The sequence below is a fragment of the Aedes aegypti genome, chromosome 2 (genome assembly GCF_002204515.2).
Source record: "Aedes aegypti strain LVP_AGWG chromosome 2, AaegL5.0 Primary Assembly, whole genome shotgun sequence".
Classification (NCBI taxonomy): Eukaryota; Metazoa; Arthropoda; class Insecta; order Diptera; family Culicidae; genus Aedes; species Aedes aegypti.
The window spans coordinates 365,635,770-365,657,520 of NC_035108.1; the positions used below are offsets into that span (position 1 = coordinate 365,635,770).

The window sequence follows — 21,751 nt, forward strand, 5'->3', positions numbered from 1 at the left end:
AAAGCTGTTCTCGTCCATGATTTACCGTAGCTCTACGCGGTCGATACTTTCGCATGCCGCATTGAAATCGATGAAAAGGTGATGCGTTGGGACCTGGTATTCACGACATTTTTGGAGGATTACAGTAAAGATCTGGCCCTCTGTCGATCGGCCGTCAACGAAGCCGGCTTGATAACTTCCCATGAACTCATTTACTACAGGCCGCATTTAGAACGGTGATCGTTCAAAAGTTCTCACAATCTATCTTGTTGCCTTTCTTGTAGATGGGGTATAGTACCCTTTCCTTCCACTACTCCGGTAGCTGTTCTGTTTCCCAGATTGTGACTATCAGCCGGTGCAGACAAATAGCCAGCCTCTTCAGGCCCATCTTCATGAGTTCAGTTCCGATACCATTCTTACCAGCAGCTTTATTAGCTGATTGGTCGCCCGCAGTACTGACGAAGGCATTTCCTCCGTTGTTCCATCTTCCATTGCCTGCGTTCTCAGCGCCTTTCAGATGTTCGTCGAAGTGCTGCTTTCACCTTTCGATCACCTAACGCTCGGCCGTCAAAATGCGCCCATCCTTATCCCTACACATCTCGGCTCGCGGCACGAAGACGATGTGGCATACGTTGAGCTTCTGATAGAACTTACGTGTTTCTTGAGACCGGCACAGTTGTTCCATCTCCTAGCACTCCGTCTCCTCCAGGCGATGTTTTTTATCCTGAAAGAGGCGGGTCTGCTGTTGCCGTATCCGTCTATAACGTTCCACGTTCTGTCGGGTCCCTTGCCGCAGCATAACCGCCCGCGCTGCATTCTTCTGTTCCAGAATCTGCCTTCATTCTTCATCGAATCAATCGTTTCGTCGACTCCGTCCCACGTACCTGACGTTGCTCTCAGCTGCATTGTTGATGGCTGTTTTCACTATTCTCCAGCAGTCCTCAAGAGGGGCTTCATCCAGCTCACCCTCTTCCGGTAATGCAGCCGCTACGACATTCGGTTGCTTGAACCGCTCTAGATCATACCAGGGCGGCCGTCGGTACTGTATGTTGTTAATGACGGAGAGTTTTGGGCGCAGATTAACCATCATCAGGTAGTGATCAGAGTCGATGTTAGCGCCACGATTGGTGCTGACGTCGATAATGTCGGAGAAGTGCCATTCATCAATCGGAATGTGGCCATGTTGAACTTGTAGTAATCAATATATTGGATACTTGGATCATGCACGTATTTATGGCACACTTACAAAACTGACCGTGTAGCATGAATTACATTTGCCTGAATCAATATAAAATTCTAACCCATTTCCAATTAAAAACTCCTTATCAACGCAACCAGCTCACAGATGCATTCATTCGTTTCTGATTCAAATCCTCATAACCGGCACGCAACTGGCATCCTAACAAGAAAAATATCCACTGACCGCAACAATTACCTTCACTCCCGAGAGCTGCGGCTGAAGAAGGATATAACCACATTTCATGACGCACCACACTTCCGGCCCAGACTAGAAAAACACAATGCAGCACAAAAGTTTCCATGAAACAAGCAGCAAATTTAATTGGCTCGATCTATTATGCGAGTTGTACCGACTGCCACGACGACAATGAAAACGAGGAGACGTTACATATGTCTATGCCTTGAGGTAGAGCCTAGCAAATGTGTGTCAGATCAACCGTGCTTCAACATTGTTAGTGCCCCAGCATCTAACACAGTAGCAACTTGCAACAATAACTCAGTTGAGCGAACCGTTAAAATAAATTTAATTATCATATGTACACACAGGCAGGGCATAGACAGTGTGGCGTTCATCCTGCTAAAAACGATCTAACTCTTTCGACAGACCAATGAGGATGTACACAAATTGGCCAACTCGGTGGCTCTTGGATGAACGGAAATCATTTATCAGATATCCCGTTTCGCAGAATGACTCATTTCCCGAAAAATCATATTCAGCCTTAATAAATCATTTTTTGGGAAACTTTTCAATAACAAATGAAACAAACAATTTTCAAAAAGCAAAAACCTGAAAAAATATATTGATAGTAGAGTGGTTAACCGCTAGTATTCTCTTTCAATTGACAAAGATACTCTATGCTCTGGGAAGTAGAATAAATTTCAAACCCGAAAAGATCGTCAACAGGCGAGATTCAAACCCGCGATCCTCAGATGCGGTCTAGCTAAACAGTTGCGCATTTACGAGTATTCGGGCCCTTTGAAGTCATTAAATTTTGCCAAATGCTGCACCGCAAAAAACGGGAAAATTTGTGAATGTTTATTTCTGGTGCATTTCGGGAAACGGTTTTCCGGAAAATGCCATAGAATCCTCTTGGGCAACCGACAACAACTAGGATACCAAGCCACCAGCAACAATCGAATGGATGTTTTGTGTCATCGTTAGAAACGAAGTCTTCTTTTTGATTTTTCGACAGACTTGTTGCTCGAGCCGACAGATGGTCCAATTCACTTTTCACCATATATCGTCAGGCAGATATGTGGGTGTTTCGGTAGTAATGTATGCGCGTTGATCCTGCACAGATTTGGTTTTCTGAACTTTTCCTATCTAGGCAAGCAAAATGAAACCGCCTGATTGTAGGGGTGAAAACTACTAGATTCCCAATAAAATTCAATATCAAAGTTCCGTTTTGTGGTAACATCAAACTACTCTTACCCAGAATTTATCCTCCTCCACGTAGACAATGTGCTCAGTATATCACTAGACTGATGCAAATTTCGGAGTTTTGCTGCCTTATGCTCGAACGATGCGAATTATGGTAAAGATCATCCCGCAAACTTGGTAATGCTTTGGCAGTATGTTGTTTTCCAAAATTGAAAAGAAAGTTTGCCTCATCAACTCCTCATATTTTTTATTTTTTTTTTAATACTAGTTCTCACTTCTTCCAAGTCAGTTCCCTGACGTTCTCTTGAATGAAAATATTTTCGAAATTCTGAGAAACTGCACTAGTGAGTCCTCAATAAAATTATGTGCAATTTCAAACTGCATAGCAAGTTTTTGAGCTTTTCCGCAATAAATTAGTAATAATATGGAAAACAATGCTAGAATTGGCATCTGACGTTCTTTTTTTTTTTTCAATTTTAGATTATTTTCAAACGGGCTTAAAGCCGGGATATAAATGAGAAATTTTGTGTTTAAATATTTTGTTTCTTAATTGATGAAAACGTTTTTTAATTTAATTTTAAGATCCTACCATATAATTTTTAAAGTAGAATTATGAGTGCATTAAAATTGCATTCTTTTGAGAAGACGGATTAGAAGTCTAAGATCATCGTTTATAATCAGGAATTCGAATTTTACTTCACATTTTGGTATTGAACATTTTAAAATTTTGCACCAGCCTAGCATAATCCAAAGCTACATCCATCCAATTCAAATGGGTAGTAAAAGCTTCATGTGGAAAGTACTTCTCCCCAATAAGGACGAGAATATGCACAAAACACTACACACCAATGATGGGAAGCCTTCTGTCTTGATATCTATCTCTGGTGCGTTTGATGCATCTAATTGGCAACCAGTGAACAATTTGAACGTATAGTACGTATATGTAAGCAAACGATGGCAACTAGACGTTACCCTTGACTATGACGACGGGATCAAAAGCTAACTATTAGAGGAACCATCACGGAAAAATGGCAACATCTGAACAATTTTTGTGGAAACACAGAAAATATGCCCAGTTGGGATTGGTTAGAATGGGAAATTTGGAATGCAACACAGTAATGAATGCTGAAGGCAATGCAATGATTTCTGGGATCTCCAGATGGCTTTGTGCGTTTAATTAATTTCTTTAATGAAAATTGTCAAAACTGGTGAATTGGTGCTGAGCAAACCAAAACCTTCCAAATATACGAATGAATGTGAAAATAATCAAAATATTAGTATGCTACTGTTTTGAACCTTCAAAGAATAACTTTAATAATTGAATCATTGGTTGTGTTCCCAAAATACTTTTTAGGAAAGTTTAGAAGTAATTCCAGCAAAAATGAATTACCTGAAGTATTTTTCAAATTAAAACTATTATTGCTTATTGAAAATCGTTGACGAATATATGGAAGAATTCTGAAGTAATGTCAAAAAAAATCTTGGTAAGTCCAACGGCATTTTGAGCGCAGCATCAAATAATGTTCAAACATTTTTAGAGCTCCAATTCATGTTGAGGCCAACCAAGCACACTTCTTATGATAAATATTTGAACCCACTTTAGAATCATGTGAATTAGACTTAACCAATGAACATCCAGTGGCATCAACTCAAGTTGATCGAAAATGAAATTAAGCTTAAATTCAAAAAAGCATAAAAAATAATTTTGTTTTATCACATATTACAAAAAACCAATCAATTCCAGTAGAGGTGAGCAAATGATTTTACAATTTTAAACACGATCTTACTGCAGTATTTCAAAAAATTTGATTGAGAAACCTCTCTAAGTCAAAGTGAGTTCTGGAGGTGCCCCAGTAAGTAGTGCTTTACTGTCAGTGATTTAAAGTCTGATTTTTTTCTGATGCAAACTAAAACACTTAATAATGATAAAATGATGAATCGTCACCTCAAGCCATACAAACAGTCTGCAGCAAATAGCTTCCGTTTGCCATGTAAAGTGTAATTGAATTTAGCTGACAAATCATTTCCGCTGTCTACCATACTTTTTCCGCCATGTACCATACTTATTGAATCTCAATTTTTCATGTAATTGTCAATGCGACGGAATCGCTCTCCCCATGCACTCATGAATTTTTGCGCCTTTGTTTGTAATTTTTCAACTACAGCGGAACGGTTCCGTAGAAGTCTGTCTGCAATACCGTAACACGGAGTATCATTGACAGCCCTGTCGTCCTGCTTAGTCGCACTTAGTCGACGACTAAGAAGCTTTTCTCAGATTTTTTTTAAAATTTTTCACCCGAAGACATAAAAAATAATGAATGAAATCAACAATTAGAATTTAATATATATCATGAGCATATCACCTTCCTGTAGAAAATCAATCGAAATTTACGAGCTGTATCAACGCCCTAGAGTAATTTCACCACATCGAATGGAAATTCCAGGCATTATCAACGCCTTAGAATAATTTGACCTTATTCCACATATATCAAAATCGAAAACTCCAAGCAGTATATCAACGCCCTGGAGTAATTTGACCTTGTGTCACGTAGATCTTAGATTAGGTGCATATTAAGGCCCTGTAGGACATCAATTGAAAATTCCATGCTGTATCATCGTCCTGAAGTAATTTGGACTCGTGTCATGTAAATCAACTTTATGTATATCAACGCCCTGTTCGATATCTATTTTCCTTGTATTTTGACCTTGATGTCTTACGTAGATCATGTGGAACTTAATGCTCTGTTTCCATTGAAAATTCCAAGCTGTATTAATGCCCTGGAGTATTTTGACCTCATACTATGTAGATCAAGTACATCTCATCACCCTGTAGGACATAAATTAAAAATTCCAAGCTTTAGCAACGCCCTGGAGTAATTTGGCCTTCTTTCACGTAGTTCAGAAACATCTTAACGCTTTGTATAACATCAATCGATCAAGCTATATCAACGGTCTGAAGTGATATGACTGAATTCCATTTTGATCTTTGTGAGATCTGGAGCATATTTACGCCCTGTTGAAAATCAATTGAAATTTCTTAGCAGTATCAACGCCCTGCAGTAATTTGACTGGAGTAACTGACTTATTCTATGACGCCCTGTATGACATTAATTGAAAATTCCAAGCTCTGTCAATATCCTGCAGTAATTTAACCTTAGTCCACATTTATGAATTGAATCGTAACGCCCCGTAAAAATCAATCAATTTTTTTAATCTGTATCAACGCCCTGAAGTGATTTTACCTTGTTTCACGTAGATAAGCTGCAACTTAACGCCCTGTAGGAAACCAATCAAATTTTGTTTGCTTTGTGACCTTAACTAATGTATATCAAGTGAAGAGTAGTGTTTGGTTCTTTCCGTTTTATATGTTGTCTATAATATCTATAGTTTGTCTTTACTATTCATCAAACGATTGTGCAACTTTTCCTCGAATGTCCTTTCCGCAGACAGTTTCTAGAATAACCCTTTTCCTCGAATGCCATTTTTCCGAATGGTTTGTCTCTTCGAGAAGTGATGCTGTTCATGAAGGTGCAAGAATAGTTCTCAGATGACTGGTCCGTTCACTACCCTGAGTTGTGAAACGGGATCCCTTAATTTAATGGATATTACTATGGCTGTATGCGCTTGATCCCAAATATTCGGTATTGTTAAAGAAAATGTTGGTAAAATTATCTCGAGAAATCCTTCGATAAAAGCACGTGATCATTAAGAAGCCCAAGACCACTCTCGAAGTTCGATGAAATATGGTATAGTTAGAAAATGAAAGAATCTTCAACTTATATGTTCTTATGACAGTCAGTTAATACCCTTGTTTTTTTCTGGACCAATAATTTTCATGTGATAGTGATACATTTCATAATCAAGTATGCATTTTTGTGTTTTTAAATTTGATGAAATAGGTTTGAAAACCAACTGTTATTGATACTTGGTAATTCCAAGATTCACTAATATATCTATCGTAAAACTACCGTTTTGCTTCGAAATCCGTACACCTAAGAGGCAGTGCAACTTCAAACTTGAATTTCATAAGCAAATTCTTGTATATCTAGAAGCTATAAAATATTTCTACACTGTACATAGTTCAATTTTTGTTGCTGTGCAAAGAAAAAAACAATATTTGAGGAAAATCTCACTAAAGTGGTGAATCAAAATCCGGACACTCTGGTAACTTCTACTTAATACAATGTGAATTTAAGGCGAAGTAGGCCGTCATTGAAATTTGTACGCGTCGTTGATGATTGTTACTTATTCATCTCTAGATTTCGAATCACAGAAAATCAGTTGGGTTTGCACTGACACAGCTGAAAAAGTATCAGCATACTTTATGCATGTTAGCGCGTACAGTGATACTTTTTCAAGTCAATATAAACTATCAAGACTGAGTTTTATCACTTTGAAATGCAAGCTGAAAAGTCATCATTGATGCCAAAACGAATGACGGGCTACTTAGCCTTAAATAATTATGTGGTTTTAATGATTCACATCTGAGCTTTATAACATTGCTCATGATTTGACTACAATTTGATCTAGTAGCCATTGTCATATAATTAATGAAAATAAAAATCAAACATCAGTTTGACACCATTATATCGTAGTGCAGTTTTCGTAGTTCAAGTCATTCAGCAAAACAAAGAGCGGTCAAGTTAACGATAATTAATTTCAATGACATTATGTGCGAATTGTTGCAAATCATAGTTTGTGTTTAAATATGTTAGATAATTGATTGGAACACTTCAAAACTGTGAAAACAAGTGTAAAAGGACATTTTTTCATGTGATAAGTGAGTGTCCGGATTTGTGAACCATGGATTTGAAATCCGAACGCTATACATTTAACTTGTAGTTTGCTTGAGTGAACATCTATTTTGTAATAAAAATGCACCGAAAACTGAAATAAATGCAAAAAAAAAGTGGATGGTCGTGTATGAAATTAAATTGTAGTGGAAAAGTCGACTTTATGATGACGATTGTTGCAGATTATTTGCTCGCGGCTACAACCAAATGATATGAGTAACCGAAATACAGAATAATTATGATGATTCATTTTTAAAAACATTATTATGTGCTTCCCTACATTTAACAACAGAAAATATGATAGAATAGCCACATTTAAATTGAATTTTCTTAAATTGATTTGAATTAAGCTGGTTCAAACACGGATGTCCGGAGATTGATTCAAGAATGTCCGGTTTTTTGATTAACATGTCCGGATTTGAAAACAAGACATGTGCAATAAAATACATTATTTCCATATTATATTCGTTATTTTAACTAGAATATTTGAAATTATAATCAAGATAAAAGTCGAAACGATTCGTGACACGGTAGTGTGTTAATCAAATCTAATTCAAATATATTGATATTGGAATTAGATCACGCTGCACCGCTTAAGCTTCCGGGTATTGATTCATCACGGTAAAATAAAAAAGTTCTATTGTATGTCTTGCTTTGAAATCCGGACATCGCTTTCGAGCTGATTCAAATTCCGGACACATTTGCTTCGGATTCCGGACACTCTTATTTAAATAAAAACTCAAAGATTTTGTAAGTATTTCATTCGAACTGAATTTTTAGCACTTTATTTAAGGTTATATCACCAGCTTTTAGTATTGACTATTAAACAGTCCAAACTAATGTGAAAAACAAAGACAAATCACACAAGTCTCTTCTATCGCCGCATGAGATTCAGTGACGTGCGATATCTGGAACTTAACGAGACACATTATTTTCAAATTATTTTTCCGAAACGGAAGGTAACAGTTTAGTTTTTTTTTTTACCGAATATTCTCTAAATCACTTTTACAATCATCAATTGTCCATTTTGATCATTATGATTAATATAGAGGCACATTTTAAATCACAATTTCGGATGTCCGGCTTTTGAAGCAGCTGAAAATCATGCTTCGTAAACCGGATACTTGAATTTAACCATTAATAAAGAAATATTCATATAAATACCGGTAAATTTCACTAGCTGGCAACAAAATGACACTTTTTTCTCCTGTTAGTCACGTTTAACAACACAGAAACGTATGTTGACTATGAAAACTTCGAGCACATATCCAAGCACCAACCTAAGGAAATTGTTTATCCAGCGGAAAATCAACTGACGATTTCACGCGCAGTTTATTTTTATTTTTGTTTTTATGATTTTAAAGCCTACTGCGATACGTTGACATTCACAATAAACATTTAAAATCAAAAAATCGAACTGAGTGTTAACATAACAGTTACACTTTCTTAAACATGGCAAAAAATAAGAAAATAGTCAAGGTGTCCGGCTTTCGAAGCGTCCGGCAATTCGATGCAAAAGATAAAACCATTGCGAAATATATTGAAAACCCGAGAAATGGTTGACTTTTTCCATATTGTTATTACCTCAACAGCGATTTTTACTTGTAATTTAAGCCATATATTTGGCTGAAAATCAAACACTTCTTCTCTATGTAAAAAAATAGTTCAAATTTTCTAGATATTCTGGTTTTGAAAAACTCAAGAAAATCTTACTAAACTTAATTATTTGATTCATTTTTTTTTAAAGAAAAAATATTATATTTTTCTCTAAGTATGCCTCATATATTACTTTACGTACAAACATAATCAAACATTCGAAACATAGAATCTCAGGTATTGATTTATTTATGTTTAACTTTAAAACTTTTCTTCGCATTCTAGTCAAGTCTAAATTTTTTTCTGGTCTGACATGACTGGGAATACGCATAATATTTCGTTAAAAATGTTCCGAGTTACGGTTGAGTAATAATCGCTGAAACGCGGTTACCATCGGCATGTATAATATTAATTACAGTTTGCGTCGTATTTTGCCTAAATTTTATAAAACTAGAGAAGAAGCATTTAGGTTGACTCAAATTGCTGGACCGTAGCTTGATAGTTGGCAAAAAAGCTCAGTTTTTGATAAATTCTCTGTATTTCTTCTCGTATCTTCTTCTCATATATTCCCTGAAACACAAACAATTTGAGAGAGACACAAAAACGGTTCTATGTGGCTTTTAGATTGGCACTAGATGATTCCTTTTACACTGAGTGATAGGTTCTACAAGACTAAATTTCTTCTTCTTTCTGGCGTTACGTCCCAACTGAGACATAGCCTGTTTCTCAGATTAGTGTTCTTATGACCACTTCCACAGTTATTAACTGAGAGCTTTCTTTGCCGATTGACCATTTTTGCATGTGTATATCGTGTGGCAGGTACGAAGATACTTGTATGCCCTGGGAATCGAGAAAATTTCCTTTACGAAAAGATCCTCGACCAGTGGGATTCGAACCCACGACCCTCAGCATGGTCATGCTGAATAGCTGCGCGTTTACCGCTACGGCTATCTGGGCCCCACAAACTAAGACTAAATTTATTTCATGGATTTTGATTTCTATTTGAATGGTACATCGTAATAGTATGACTCTAGGAAATAGTCACATAGCATATACAGTAGGTATTTTTAAGGTAGATTCAATTGATACTAGGGCAAAATAACATTCACTTTTAACATCAGCAAACTTTTCAACTAAATAATGTTTAAGTCCATGTACTTGATCTCTTCGTTCCATATTTCAATAGAAATAGAACACAAACTAAATACGTGTAAATGCATTTTGGTTTTCGTTCGTTAGGAATGTATATTAAAGTATTTGTGATATTTGCAATTTTTATATATAAAAATGTTGCCAAGGGTTTTTTGGATTTTCGTTTATGATCTATATAAACTGAAAGTCGAAAACCCATAGCAACACAACCTCCATCACAGTTGATCCCTATATATTAAAATATTTGTGATATTTCTTATGAGCCGACATCATTAACGCCTGGGAATAGAAGCGCCCTCTGGGCTATAGCAACGCCCCCCTCAAAAAGGGACGACTAAGAAGCTCAAATTTTACGACGACAGGGCTGATCATTGATCAGTGAAATTCCTTAGTAAATGGTTCACGGGTTTTAAATGTTAAAATAACTGACTTGTGAGTGTTCGGCTCATATACTCTGCTTTAGAAGTTAGGAATTTAGTTAGTGTCGATTTTTTGAACACTGTTATCCCATATGAGCAATAAAAGAAATCAATTATCAAATCAATAGAAATATTTTGCAACATACATAAATTTTCTCGAAACTAAAAAAAATACGTAGTTACAATCTTAGGTGCTAGGACATGGCCTGAAAGTATCAAATTTACAACATTTGTATTCTGAAATTAAAATTTTAAGATATATAAAAAATCCTGTTTTTTATTCTCAATTTACTTAACCTAACCTAAATATATAGCTAAGCTTGGACTGACTACACATATCAATGGTTGCTATTCTATGATTGACCGAAATCAGTGAAAATGCACAAAAAATCAACTAGAAGTTCGGCTGGAATTGACCATAATCTTCTTCAGTGTGCATCATTCAGTGCCTCTATTTATACAGGGTCAATAACGGCGCCGGCCACGTCCTTGCAGTCAGGTGGGATTGGGGGAAGGAATGTTAGTGTGTAACCTTTGCTATTTGGAGACCATGTTTGCCTCTGCATCTTTACAAAGGTTACTGGGAGGGATGATTGTTAATGAGGAAGATCGTTGGGTCACAGGATTCACTTTGATAAGCGATAAGACCATGATAAATAATTATCTGTGAGATATAAACATGCTTACATGTAAATATAATGTTTTCGTTTGATATGAACAATTTCTATGTAGAGGAAAATTATGCCGACACTTTAGGTGACGAATCACTCAAAGTTTGTTGAACAAATACCTAAATGTAACATTCCTAACACTTTTATTCTTATGCCGACACTTACAATGTCGAACTATCTAAAGTTTGTTGAATAGAGTGAACCTTTCGCAAGTCTACACTTGTAGTGTCGAACCATTCAAAGTTTTTTTTAATTACAAAAAATAAAGGTAAAATTTTAGGTATTTTTTTTTAATAATAATACATGAATCAGAGTTTATGTCGACACTCACAGTGACGAACCATTCATAGTTTGTTGAAAAATCATATTTACGATTAAATGTGCAGTCATACATATTTTATAGATAGCATGAAATGAGCTCACCAATTGATCCATCATCCTTGACTGAGCAGCAACAATCCACTTTCAGCTCCACTCGTTTGCTTGGCAATATAAAAGCACTCAGAGAAAATAGGCGCGTGACCCAAGATCTTGCCTACATCGCCAGCCCCGCAGGAGCAAGAGTCAAGGTCGAAAGATCAAACACTACTCTACTTAACCTAACCTGAATATATAATGCATTATTTGTGGAAATAGAAGATTGCACAATGTTTGACTAAAATTATCAATTATTTTATTGGACATTTGTTCCAATGTTTCAACATTGGATACTCTATGTAACTCATTAGTACTATACCATTTAGAAAGCTTCAGAATCATTTTACAGTTTCAGTGGATACAGACATTTTATAAATCTGTTACATTTGATTAGAATTCCCTCAAAGAGATTTAAAAATTGATCAATATTACACCAGATTACGGTACCAGAGTAAGTCGTTGCCTGAATCGTTCCTCACTCTGTACACTCTGACTTTGCAGCAGATGACACTGATGAATAATTTAGCACATTGCTCAAACACTCGGTAGCTCATTCATTGAGTTCCGCCTGCCTGCCTAAAGTCGACGGTCGTGTTCGGAATCGTTTCAGTACATTGACTTCAGGAGCAGTCTGCGTTTTACACATTCACTTCCTGGCTCGATGTACATTATTTGGTACGGTATGAGGTTCATTGAGCTTTCCGGAAAAATCTGCACTGTTGAGCGAAACCGATCCAAGCTCGGAGCGTATAACCCTGGTAGATAAATTAGCATAGTGGGAGATTTCCGCCATTTGGGATCTGTATTGGCCTACTACAGAAGTTCGAGAACAGACAGACCGGAAACTGCCGCATAATATAATGATGAGAGTTTTTCCTTGATGTCAATGATTTTTTGTCGCTTCACACAACGACGAAGATATGGACGTATCGATGGATGCAGTCTCGAAACTCTGAAGCGGCACATAATAAGAATTGAATTTGGAGCGCTTAGTGCCGTCCACTGATTGCAGGATATTGCTGACGTAAATGATGACGATAGGACGGTGAAATTTTATTTGAAATTCAAACAGCTAAAAGAACAATATCCACAGCAAACAATAAATTGCAATGGGTAACACGTCATTTTGGATCCACATCTGCCCCGTCGGGAAAATTGCATTCACTTACATCTTTTCAATGTATAGACTTCATGACCGAAAACTTCCAAAATCGTGCATTTGCACCAAATTTTACGTGGCCTATGTTTCAGGATAGAAACAATCGCGTTTGATGAAACACCCCATTATCTCCCATAGGTATGCAGTAAAAAGGAAGAAAAACCGCGTTTGTTCTATTTCCGCGTGTACTTTTGGGCAAATGCGCTAATATAAAACCAGCAAGCGAATGCTGAAAATCAGTGTCCAGTAAGAGATGGAACCGATTTGAGAAGTTAATAAAATGTAAAGATTTGACCGGGATACTGCTTGGCCAGTACGGTGAGTGTAGTGAGTTCAATTTGCTGCATGTTTTGTGTCTCCACTTTTAATGGATTCTGGCATTTCAGTAGATCAAATCTGCACTAGCTTTGCTAGGGGGTGCGGAGTGTGCTGTCTGCAACGAGACCTATGTTTTTAGGGGCCCCTAAATCGTGGTATAATTTTATCTAATCATAGAACCTTTGTTAACAAACACACGAAAAGCAGGACAAAATCCATTTTGAAAATAACCTTGATGGAAATGAATAGGGGCCCCATGATCGTGATAATAATAGCTTAAAAACTTTTTCAAATATGTTCTCAACATATATATAATGCTATTTTGGGCCCATAAATGGAACTTCCTAAAAGCGCGGAGGATCCAAAAGAGTGGGCCCAGAATAGCATTACATATATATATGTTGAGAACGTCCATGAGTCTCCTCGTGGCGTAGGGGTAACGTGCCCTAACTAGATATCAGGGAGTCGTGAGTTCGATTCTCACCGAGAAAACGTGTATCTGTTTCGCAAAACTTCACATCAATTTGTCCACTTAATCCAATTGCAAAGTATATGTAATGTTTAATTTTTCGGCAATTAATTTATTTATCTTTATTTATTTCACCGTTTTCGACTGAAAATCGTACAGAGTGAACTAACTATATCTAAATTTCCTATGGCCTGCTTATACGGTTTTTGAACACGATGATATGCCGGAACGTCATATTTGTTGCTATATAAGTGCTCCAAGAGAATATTAAAATCAGCCTGTTAATGCAGGACAAGTTGTGAACTCTACACATCGTGTCAAAAGTCTAAGCTGATTGTGCTGATTGTTAATTCTCCTCTGGGTTGCTAGGGGTTCAGGTGCTTTTTTAAATGATTTCATCAGAAATTTTTCCTTCTCTTACACATAGGCTATTCTACCGAGTTATTCTGGTTTTATAACTGTTGGCAGTAATTTAGCTTATAATTTTAATTGGAAATGTCACCTTCTTTGAATCATTGGCAGTTCTTTTCAGTTATACTGCTACAATGATTATTTGCATTACACTTGCTTAAATTTACATACGAGATTTTTTCTTCTTTTGATCATAGGCTATCATTTCGAGAGAAGTCGTAAACCGTTTTGAATACTGTCCAAAGCTTATCATAAACGCAATGCGAAAACCAACCGCTAGCAGAGAAGTGAATAATTGCTTACATTGAGGATGTTCTTCTTCCAGCACTGACTGTTTCTTTAACTATCATTTAAAAGCCTTTTGTTTGTATATCAAAGATGATTTATCCTTCATTCAGAATAAGCTGAAAAAAGTTCTTTGAAATGCAATTTTGAAATTCATTAGAAATACATGCTAGATGTAGTCTTCTATTGGTTTGCAACTTCGGCCAAATAATCATTTCCACCAAATGGCGTTCGGCTACGATCGACGGACGGTGATCCGGAACCTTCAGACCCAACCCCCTCCTTCCTCGGGGGTCATCTGTCCATACAAAATTTAAAAAAATTGTATGAGACGTGATTATTGACCAGACACCACCAAAGCCCCCTTTCCCCAGCCCCAGCTGGGTTAAGGATGGGGACTATTATTCCACAACATAAGTTGCTTCTTTTCCGATAAATTACGAAATTTAGTCACCTAAGATTTGTGGTTATCAAACTTTGTTATACAGCAGAAAGCAAATCATCTTGACTTATAGCACAAAAAATTCTAGTTGGTTTTTTAATATCTATACTGCCGTGAATCGCAAGTCAGTCCCATCTGCATTTTCGTCAAAATTGAGTTGAGTTCAGTTTTCAACATATCTTTCAACGCTCTTTCAGCTGCACAAATAAGATAACAAGATTTGTTCGGAAAAAATAGGAAAAAACAGCAAGTCAAATTGTCCCATAATGAAAAGTAACCGCTTATCAGTCCCACTACAGATTTGCACTCCGTGTAACACAAAAAAGAACCGTGTTTTGATCATCTCTATATTTTTCTCGAAAAGATATCATAATAAAAAGCAAATTGTAAAAGTTTCATTAAGATTTGAACATGTTTGAATCTTCTGGAATTTTTTGAATATTCGTATGGAAAACGAGTTTGAAAACTTCACAGCCCATTTTCTTAATGCCTACTTTTTACAGATGGGACTGACTTGCGATTCACGGCAGTATACCGAAACAAATATCCTACAAACATTGTGTCAGTATTGTCCTCTACATGAAAAAAAAAAACAAACGAATCATTTACAGCACCTAATTAAAACACAATTTGCAATAAGTTATGGTGTATTCCAATTTGATCATTTATTTTCTATTTATTAGTCAATATAACCTTATCAGTAATTCAAATAATTGTGAATAATTCTATTGCCGAATATGTCTAATTAAAGCTTATCTTATCGATCGAACTGACCAACGTACAACCGCTACAACCATACAATTAGCTATCTGCAGCTATTTGGACAAAATGGTCTTATCTTATCATTCATGCAACGTAAATAAACAGTACGCAGGGGGTTATAGAAAATGACATATAACTGCATGGGATAGAGAGGCCAAAGCTGCCTTCATTAGCCAAGTGACAACTTCTGCGGCAACAAAGCAAAGCCAAGCTGAAGGTGTCTGGGTTCGATCGCCGGCCGGTCCAGGATCTATTCATAATGTTAATTTATTTGACTTCCCTGTGCCGCACGATGTACCGAAAATGGAAACTTCAGCAAAGGATTTTCTCGGTGCATATTTGTGGAAGTACTAATAATAAGTTTAGATACAGACTTTGTTGCAGTGGGGACGTAATGCCAAGAAGAAGACCGAAGCTGGGCAGCATGTCATTCAAGGGAATTGGCCTATGAGCTTATTATTTCCTTTTCCTTTGTGCTATATAAACCACATGATTATTTGACATTGGAAAGGTACATTTTTTGATAAAATTATCGGGATTCGGTCATTTGTAAAGTGAATAATTTTAGATAATCTGAGTATGTTAAATTTCTCACTTGTATACCGTATCAATCGAATCTCTGAGTAAGAGTTTACTTTCAGATATGTTTTTATTAACTTTAAATAAAATCGAAATCTATCCCTGAAACTGCATTAGAGGTTCGTTCCTCACGAGGATGATAGTTGCTAAACCAATGAAACTTCACGTAACAACACTGACCGCCAGTATGGAATCTCCAACTATTCCAACACGTGTTCTGAATACCATAAAATGTTTAGAATCACAGATAAGTGTTTATTTCCGTTCAGCGATTCTAAACATTTAGCGGTTGTTTGAATATTCAAAACGCGTATATTGCATTACTCGATGAAGCGAATTCATCATTGTAGTCTAAAACCCGAACCAAAATAATTTTTCCGCGATAAGTGTGCATTCAACCTCACACTACGAGACTCGATTGCCCGCCACTATCCGCTGAACTTCATCCAACGATTTGCCCTTCGTCTCCGGTATGTACAGATAGATAAGAACACATCCAATAGCTTCACACAGAGCGAACAGACCAAACGGCAGATATGCACCAACGTTATCTAGCGTCACTTGGAAAGCCTTCACAATCCCGAATATGAGTATTGCACTGGCGATAGAAAACGTAGCATTCGCATAGGCTCGAATGTTTTTCGGGAAAATTTCGGTCAAGACGGCAAACGACACGGTGGCCAACCCCAGCCCGTAGAACACTATGTAGAACAGGATTGCAATGAACGCAATCCATCCGAGACTTCCTTGATAGTTGTCACCAGCAATCGCGAAGTATATACTACAAACCAGCAGGCTTAGTGTTGTCCCGACTGCGGAAAGCAGCAACAGTGGTCGTCTTCCCATTCGATCGACCAGAAAGGCTGGGAATATCACGGCTACTAATTGAACTGCGCCCAGAACGATCGACATCTCTTCTGGCTTCAAACTTGTAGAAATCTTACCAAAAATCGTCTGAGCATATCCTAGTATTGCAAGGATTCCGGTGAATTGCATACTAAACACCAAAACGAATACGATTCGCATATTATTCCGATAGGCTGGGGTAAATAATACTGATAAAGATGTTTTGTCTTGGTTGGATTTCTCCACGGATGATTTCATAGCTTCCATCTCTTCAGAGATCTTCGTAGTTCGTCGGAACCACGACAGACTTTGCTCTGCTTGCTTATGCTGGTTCTTTCCAATCAGATAATACGGCGTTTCAGGCATCCACATAAAACTCAACACGAACAGTGCTGGACCTATCATCGAAACCCAGGCCAACGTTCTGTACTCCAAGTATGGTCCAATGCTGTACATCAGCAAAAACCCGATCCGCGCCAATATGGTTATCATTGTGCCGGAGGATCCCCGAATAGCGTCCGAAGTAATTTCACCCAAATAAATTGGCGAAACCGAGTAAGTCGTTCCATAGCTGACCCCGAATAGGAATCTTGCCGCGTACAGATACCCAACCGAGTTCCCAAGTCCAATCAGAATCCAACCAATGATCGTAGGAATGGCCGCACTCAGCAGAGTCCACTTTCGACCAATTCGATCCACGGCAACACCGGTGATGATTGGGCCGAAAATTCCACCAATAGCTTGGATCGCCACAACCCAAGAACCTTCGTCTTCGGTGATCGGAATTGGAGAATCCTCGGCTTCCAGTTTGACAATGGCCGGCGAAGACCACGCATTGGTCATAACCGTCATCATTATCGACAAGGTTGCTGGAAGGTGAAGAAATAAATTTGATTAGCAATGGGAAATGTATTTGTGAAAAAAAATTCCAACCTGCTAGAGTGGCCAAGTACTCATTGCGGTATTTTTCAAACAGTTGAACGAACCGCATTCTGATGTTTCTTTGCTGGTGGCTATAAGTGTAATGCCTATCATGATGGCTCTCAATCTTTGGGCAGTCGCAGAAAGGTCAGGTAGAGAAATGCCAACTGATGTGATGGTTGATTTTCCGCAATCTATATTGTTTTTGTATAAGATGACGCCGTGTTATCATCCTGAGCAAAATTCAGTGCACGAGGCTATAATTTACCGATAACCATTAACTCGATTTACGTTTATCTACAGTTATTTTTTTCTCCCATCAGTGAAGTGTTCGATTGAGTACTTATTATGCTAGTGGTAACAATCACATTTGTAGATCAAAGCCATGAGTGCCAAGGTTCGATTCTCGGACGGTCCAGCTCCTTTTCGTAGTATCATTAGTGCGTCGTACTCTCACTACTTTTTGCAATGCTTCCAATTTGCAAAGAAAGGAGACTCCATGGACCGATGCACGAGTTCACTATCTGACGTTTGAGCGGTGCCGTGTTATTTAAGTGACCATGGTGAACGGTACTGTGAATACGGCACCACTCAAACGTCAAATTAGTGAACTCGTACATCGGTCCATAGAGCAATGCACGAGTTCATCATTTTAACGTTTAAGCGGTGCCGTGTTACCATTACCATGGAAACGAGTGAATTCGGCACCGCTCAAACGTCAAAATGATGAACTCGTGCATCGGTCCATGGAGTGATATAACGAAGCGATATTAAAATGATCAGTGAAAAAATCGAGATACTACTGTACCTAGTTTCAGATGCTTGAACCCCGGCTGTTAGGGTTTTATTAAATAAACGAAAACCCGAATTTAGTACTATACCATTTAATTCCGGTAGAGTTTGTATCCTTTGACAGATACACGTATATCAACCTCAGCTGTATGGCCGTCTTCAGTGTCGTGTACTAGACACTTTAGTCTAGTACACGACACTGAAGACGGCCTTACAGTTGAGGTCGAAATATGCGTATCTGTCAAAGGATACAAACTCTAGTGGATTTAATCAAATGGTATAGTTCGAATTTTCGAAATTCGATTTTTTGTTTATTAATAGGTATTCCACTGAATAACTAAATGTTTTGTTATCATGGTTGAATTGCTAGAATGACTTGAACATTTAACTGCACATTGGAATTAATTCCAAATTTATCCTATAACTTCAGAAACTGGGAGCAAGAAAATATAAAAATGTTGTGCATAATTTCAACAAAAACAAACAATAATCAATGGACCGATGCACGAGTTCACTATCTGACGTTTGAGCGGTGCCGTGTTATTTAAGTGACCATGGCAACGAGTGAATGCGGCACCGCTCAAACGTCAAACTAGTGAAGTCGTGCATCGGTCCATACCTCAGATGAACCAATCTTAAATCCATATATTTGTAAAACGATGGAAGCAATCAATAAATGCTTTCTGCTCTATACTTACTGTTGATGAATAAAGATGTTTCAAAACGTCAACCGGAATTATTTCGCTTTGGGTCTGTTTAACCATTCTATAATTGTTTTGTTATGCTGCCCCAAAATTCCTTTCGTAATTGGGTATGATATTTAATACTTCATCACGGCACCCAAAAGCTAAGAGTTATTCTACGTTTTCATCCGTTTCCCGCTTTTCCTTTCCGAGTCCTAATAAACATTGGTAAGAATTTTCTCATTCACAAAAAAAAACCCAAAGTCCAGACCGAACAGCTGAATCTTATTATGAAACGGATTATGGCTATGGTTTCTTGGCAAAGTTTTCCATTCCTTTCTGGAATGAAAATCTCGGATTTCTCCTCTGTAGAGAATTTGTTCACCTCTTATATAGCGTGGCTTGGCACTGTTCGGACATACTCATAGAATAAATGTTTTATTAAATGAAAAAGGGTCGGCAATGCTGTTTACAAGGGTACATCTCAATTATCGGCGAGAAATTTGGACTAGGTCGTGAAATATTTAATCATTTTTTTTTTAAGTAGGGAGGGGTTATAGCATGTTGTCTTCGAGGTATTTCAGTCTAATGCTGCACAACTTCTCTATTATTAGCTCACAAGTATGCCAAGAATGTTAAATTGAGAGCGGGGAAGTCAATTCAAATATGCAAATAATGTTTACTTTCTCATAGAAGCACATGGCCTCATCGACGGGGAGCAAGCAAGGTATCAACGCAAAATTGCAGTAAAATGTTAGAAACCAGATCATAAAATTGTTGCAATTTTCATGCACTTGTAAGATAGAGGTACAAAATGTTATTTAAATTTAGAACTCGACATTACCTTTCTTTTACTTTACAACTACTAATTGGGATTGTTCGTTCATTCAGACTTATTTGGAGGAACAAAGATAAAAGTGTTCAGTACCTTTTCAAGTATATCACGGAGTCTATGGGGTGAACATTATGTTAAAAATAAGTATCTCCCCAGATATTTACCAAATGAAGACTTGGGTCCTTCCTTTTTTAGCACTAAAACGGAAATGTTTTTTTTTTCGGGGACCTTGAACAATTTAGCACCAAAATAATTGAAAGAGTACAAGGTGTGAACCTCGAAGACACTTATTTTTTTGGCACCGTGATCTAGTTTATTTTACTGGAGCTGAAACCATTTAGTAAGCAGGATTTAGCAGAAAAAATCTCACAAATTGCATTTTTATAATAGTTATTTATTGTTTGGTATATCTATAGCAGCTAGAAAGTTCTATTCACCATGAGTTCTAATGCAATCGGGATATTTCCATCGTATGTTAGATTTTCCATGTTGCATTGATCAACAGGTATAATTAAAAACATGACATACTATGTGGTTTGTGTCAAAGGAATAGAAGAGAAAATGTTAGCTGCGAAAATCATGAAAAGAAAAAAAATATTCTCATGAAACCATAAATCCAATTATTGATATCATAACGAAAACACAAAATATCATGAACAAAACCAAACGTTCCCATGAATAATAATCATAAACACGCGCATCTGTCAGTTTTGCCAGTTAGAATCGGTTTGAAAATTTTCTGCGTCGATGGATCAGTGTTGTTCATACGTCTTATGAACAACACTGATCCATCGACGCAGACAATTTTCAAACCGATTCTAACTGGCAAAACTCAGTGATGATCGTAAGAATTAAAAAAAAAAATTCTGAATTATTCATATAAAATAAAATTATTTATTATTTTTTTATAGATTTCGCGAAGTGCTAGTGTTGTGTATTAGGCAGTGTTTGTGAATTTAATTCAGCGGACCGGATTTCGACCGAACAGATGGTAAGTGGCAAAACTAGAAAGCAAACTAGAAGGGATTCATAACATAAGAGCATACTTTATTCCCAAAATCATGAATCAGATTCCAGATTTTGAGAATGGATTTGTTCCCGTGTGTAGTACTAATTAACATGTGAACAGTATAGCTTGCAAAAATAACTTTAAAAGCAAAACATCTTTCAATTGCTTATATTGACGTTGAAAATAATTAACAGAATTATTTTTTCTCAAAAGAGTAACCTATTTTAAAAGAAAGGAAAATATGTGATAATAATTTTAGCCGAACAACAACAAGCTGGACATATAATATTATCTTTGAACACTTTCAGAAATATTATTGGCTTAAAGTCAATTAAAGCATTTTTCGACAAAATGAAACTAAGCTTGTCACTGAGTAGTGTGTGATCAATTGATCTTGTCGTTTGCTTCTGCCGGAACGAGTGATGAATAATTGTTCAGCATACAATTCGTTTATCGAATAATATTACGAATATGTTGAGGCGTATGTGTATAATGCATCGCATCACCAACTAACATAGACTCTAACATGACTCTCAGATTCTTACCCTATTCCATTAACCCAAAATCCTTTCCATGACAACTGTGAAGATTCA

The 21,751-nt window shown here is 37.1% G+C and overlaps 1 protein-coding gene across 1 annotated transcript; it reads right to left on the minus strand.

Annotated features, from left to right (window-relative positions):
- Nucleotides 1–16,055: 16,055 nt before the first annotated feature.
- On the minus strand, nucleotides 16,056–17,968 carry LOC5580324 (facilitated trehalose transporter Tret1). Its single transcript, XM_001662978.2, has 2 exons — nucleotides 17,852–17,968; nucleotides 16,056–17,787 (listed from the first exon to the last, which is right to left on the minus strand). Exons 1-2 carry the CDS (start codon nucleotides 17,907–17,909, stop codon nucleotides 16,478–16,480), a joined length of 1,368 nt encoding a protein of 455 aa, XP_001663028.2. The 5' UTR covers nucleotides 17,910–17,968; the 3' UTR covers nucleotides 16,056–16,477.
- Nucleotides 17,969–21,751: the final 3,783 nt, after the last annotated feature.

Bases quoted from the DNA above. Each gene is read 5' to 3' on its own strand.
- LOC5580324 (XM_001662978.2), bottom strand. From the start codon at position 17,909: ATGCGGTTCGTTCAACTGTTTGAAAAATACCGCAATGAGTACTTGGCC. The intron at 17,788-17,851 runs GTTGGAATTTTT...TTCACCTTCCAG, and splicing joins GTACTTGGCCACTCTAGCAG to CAACCTTGTCGATAATGATG.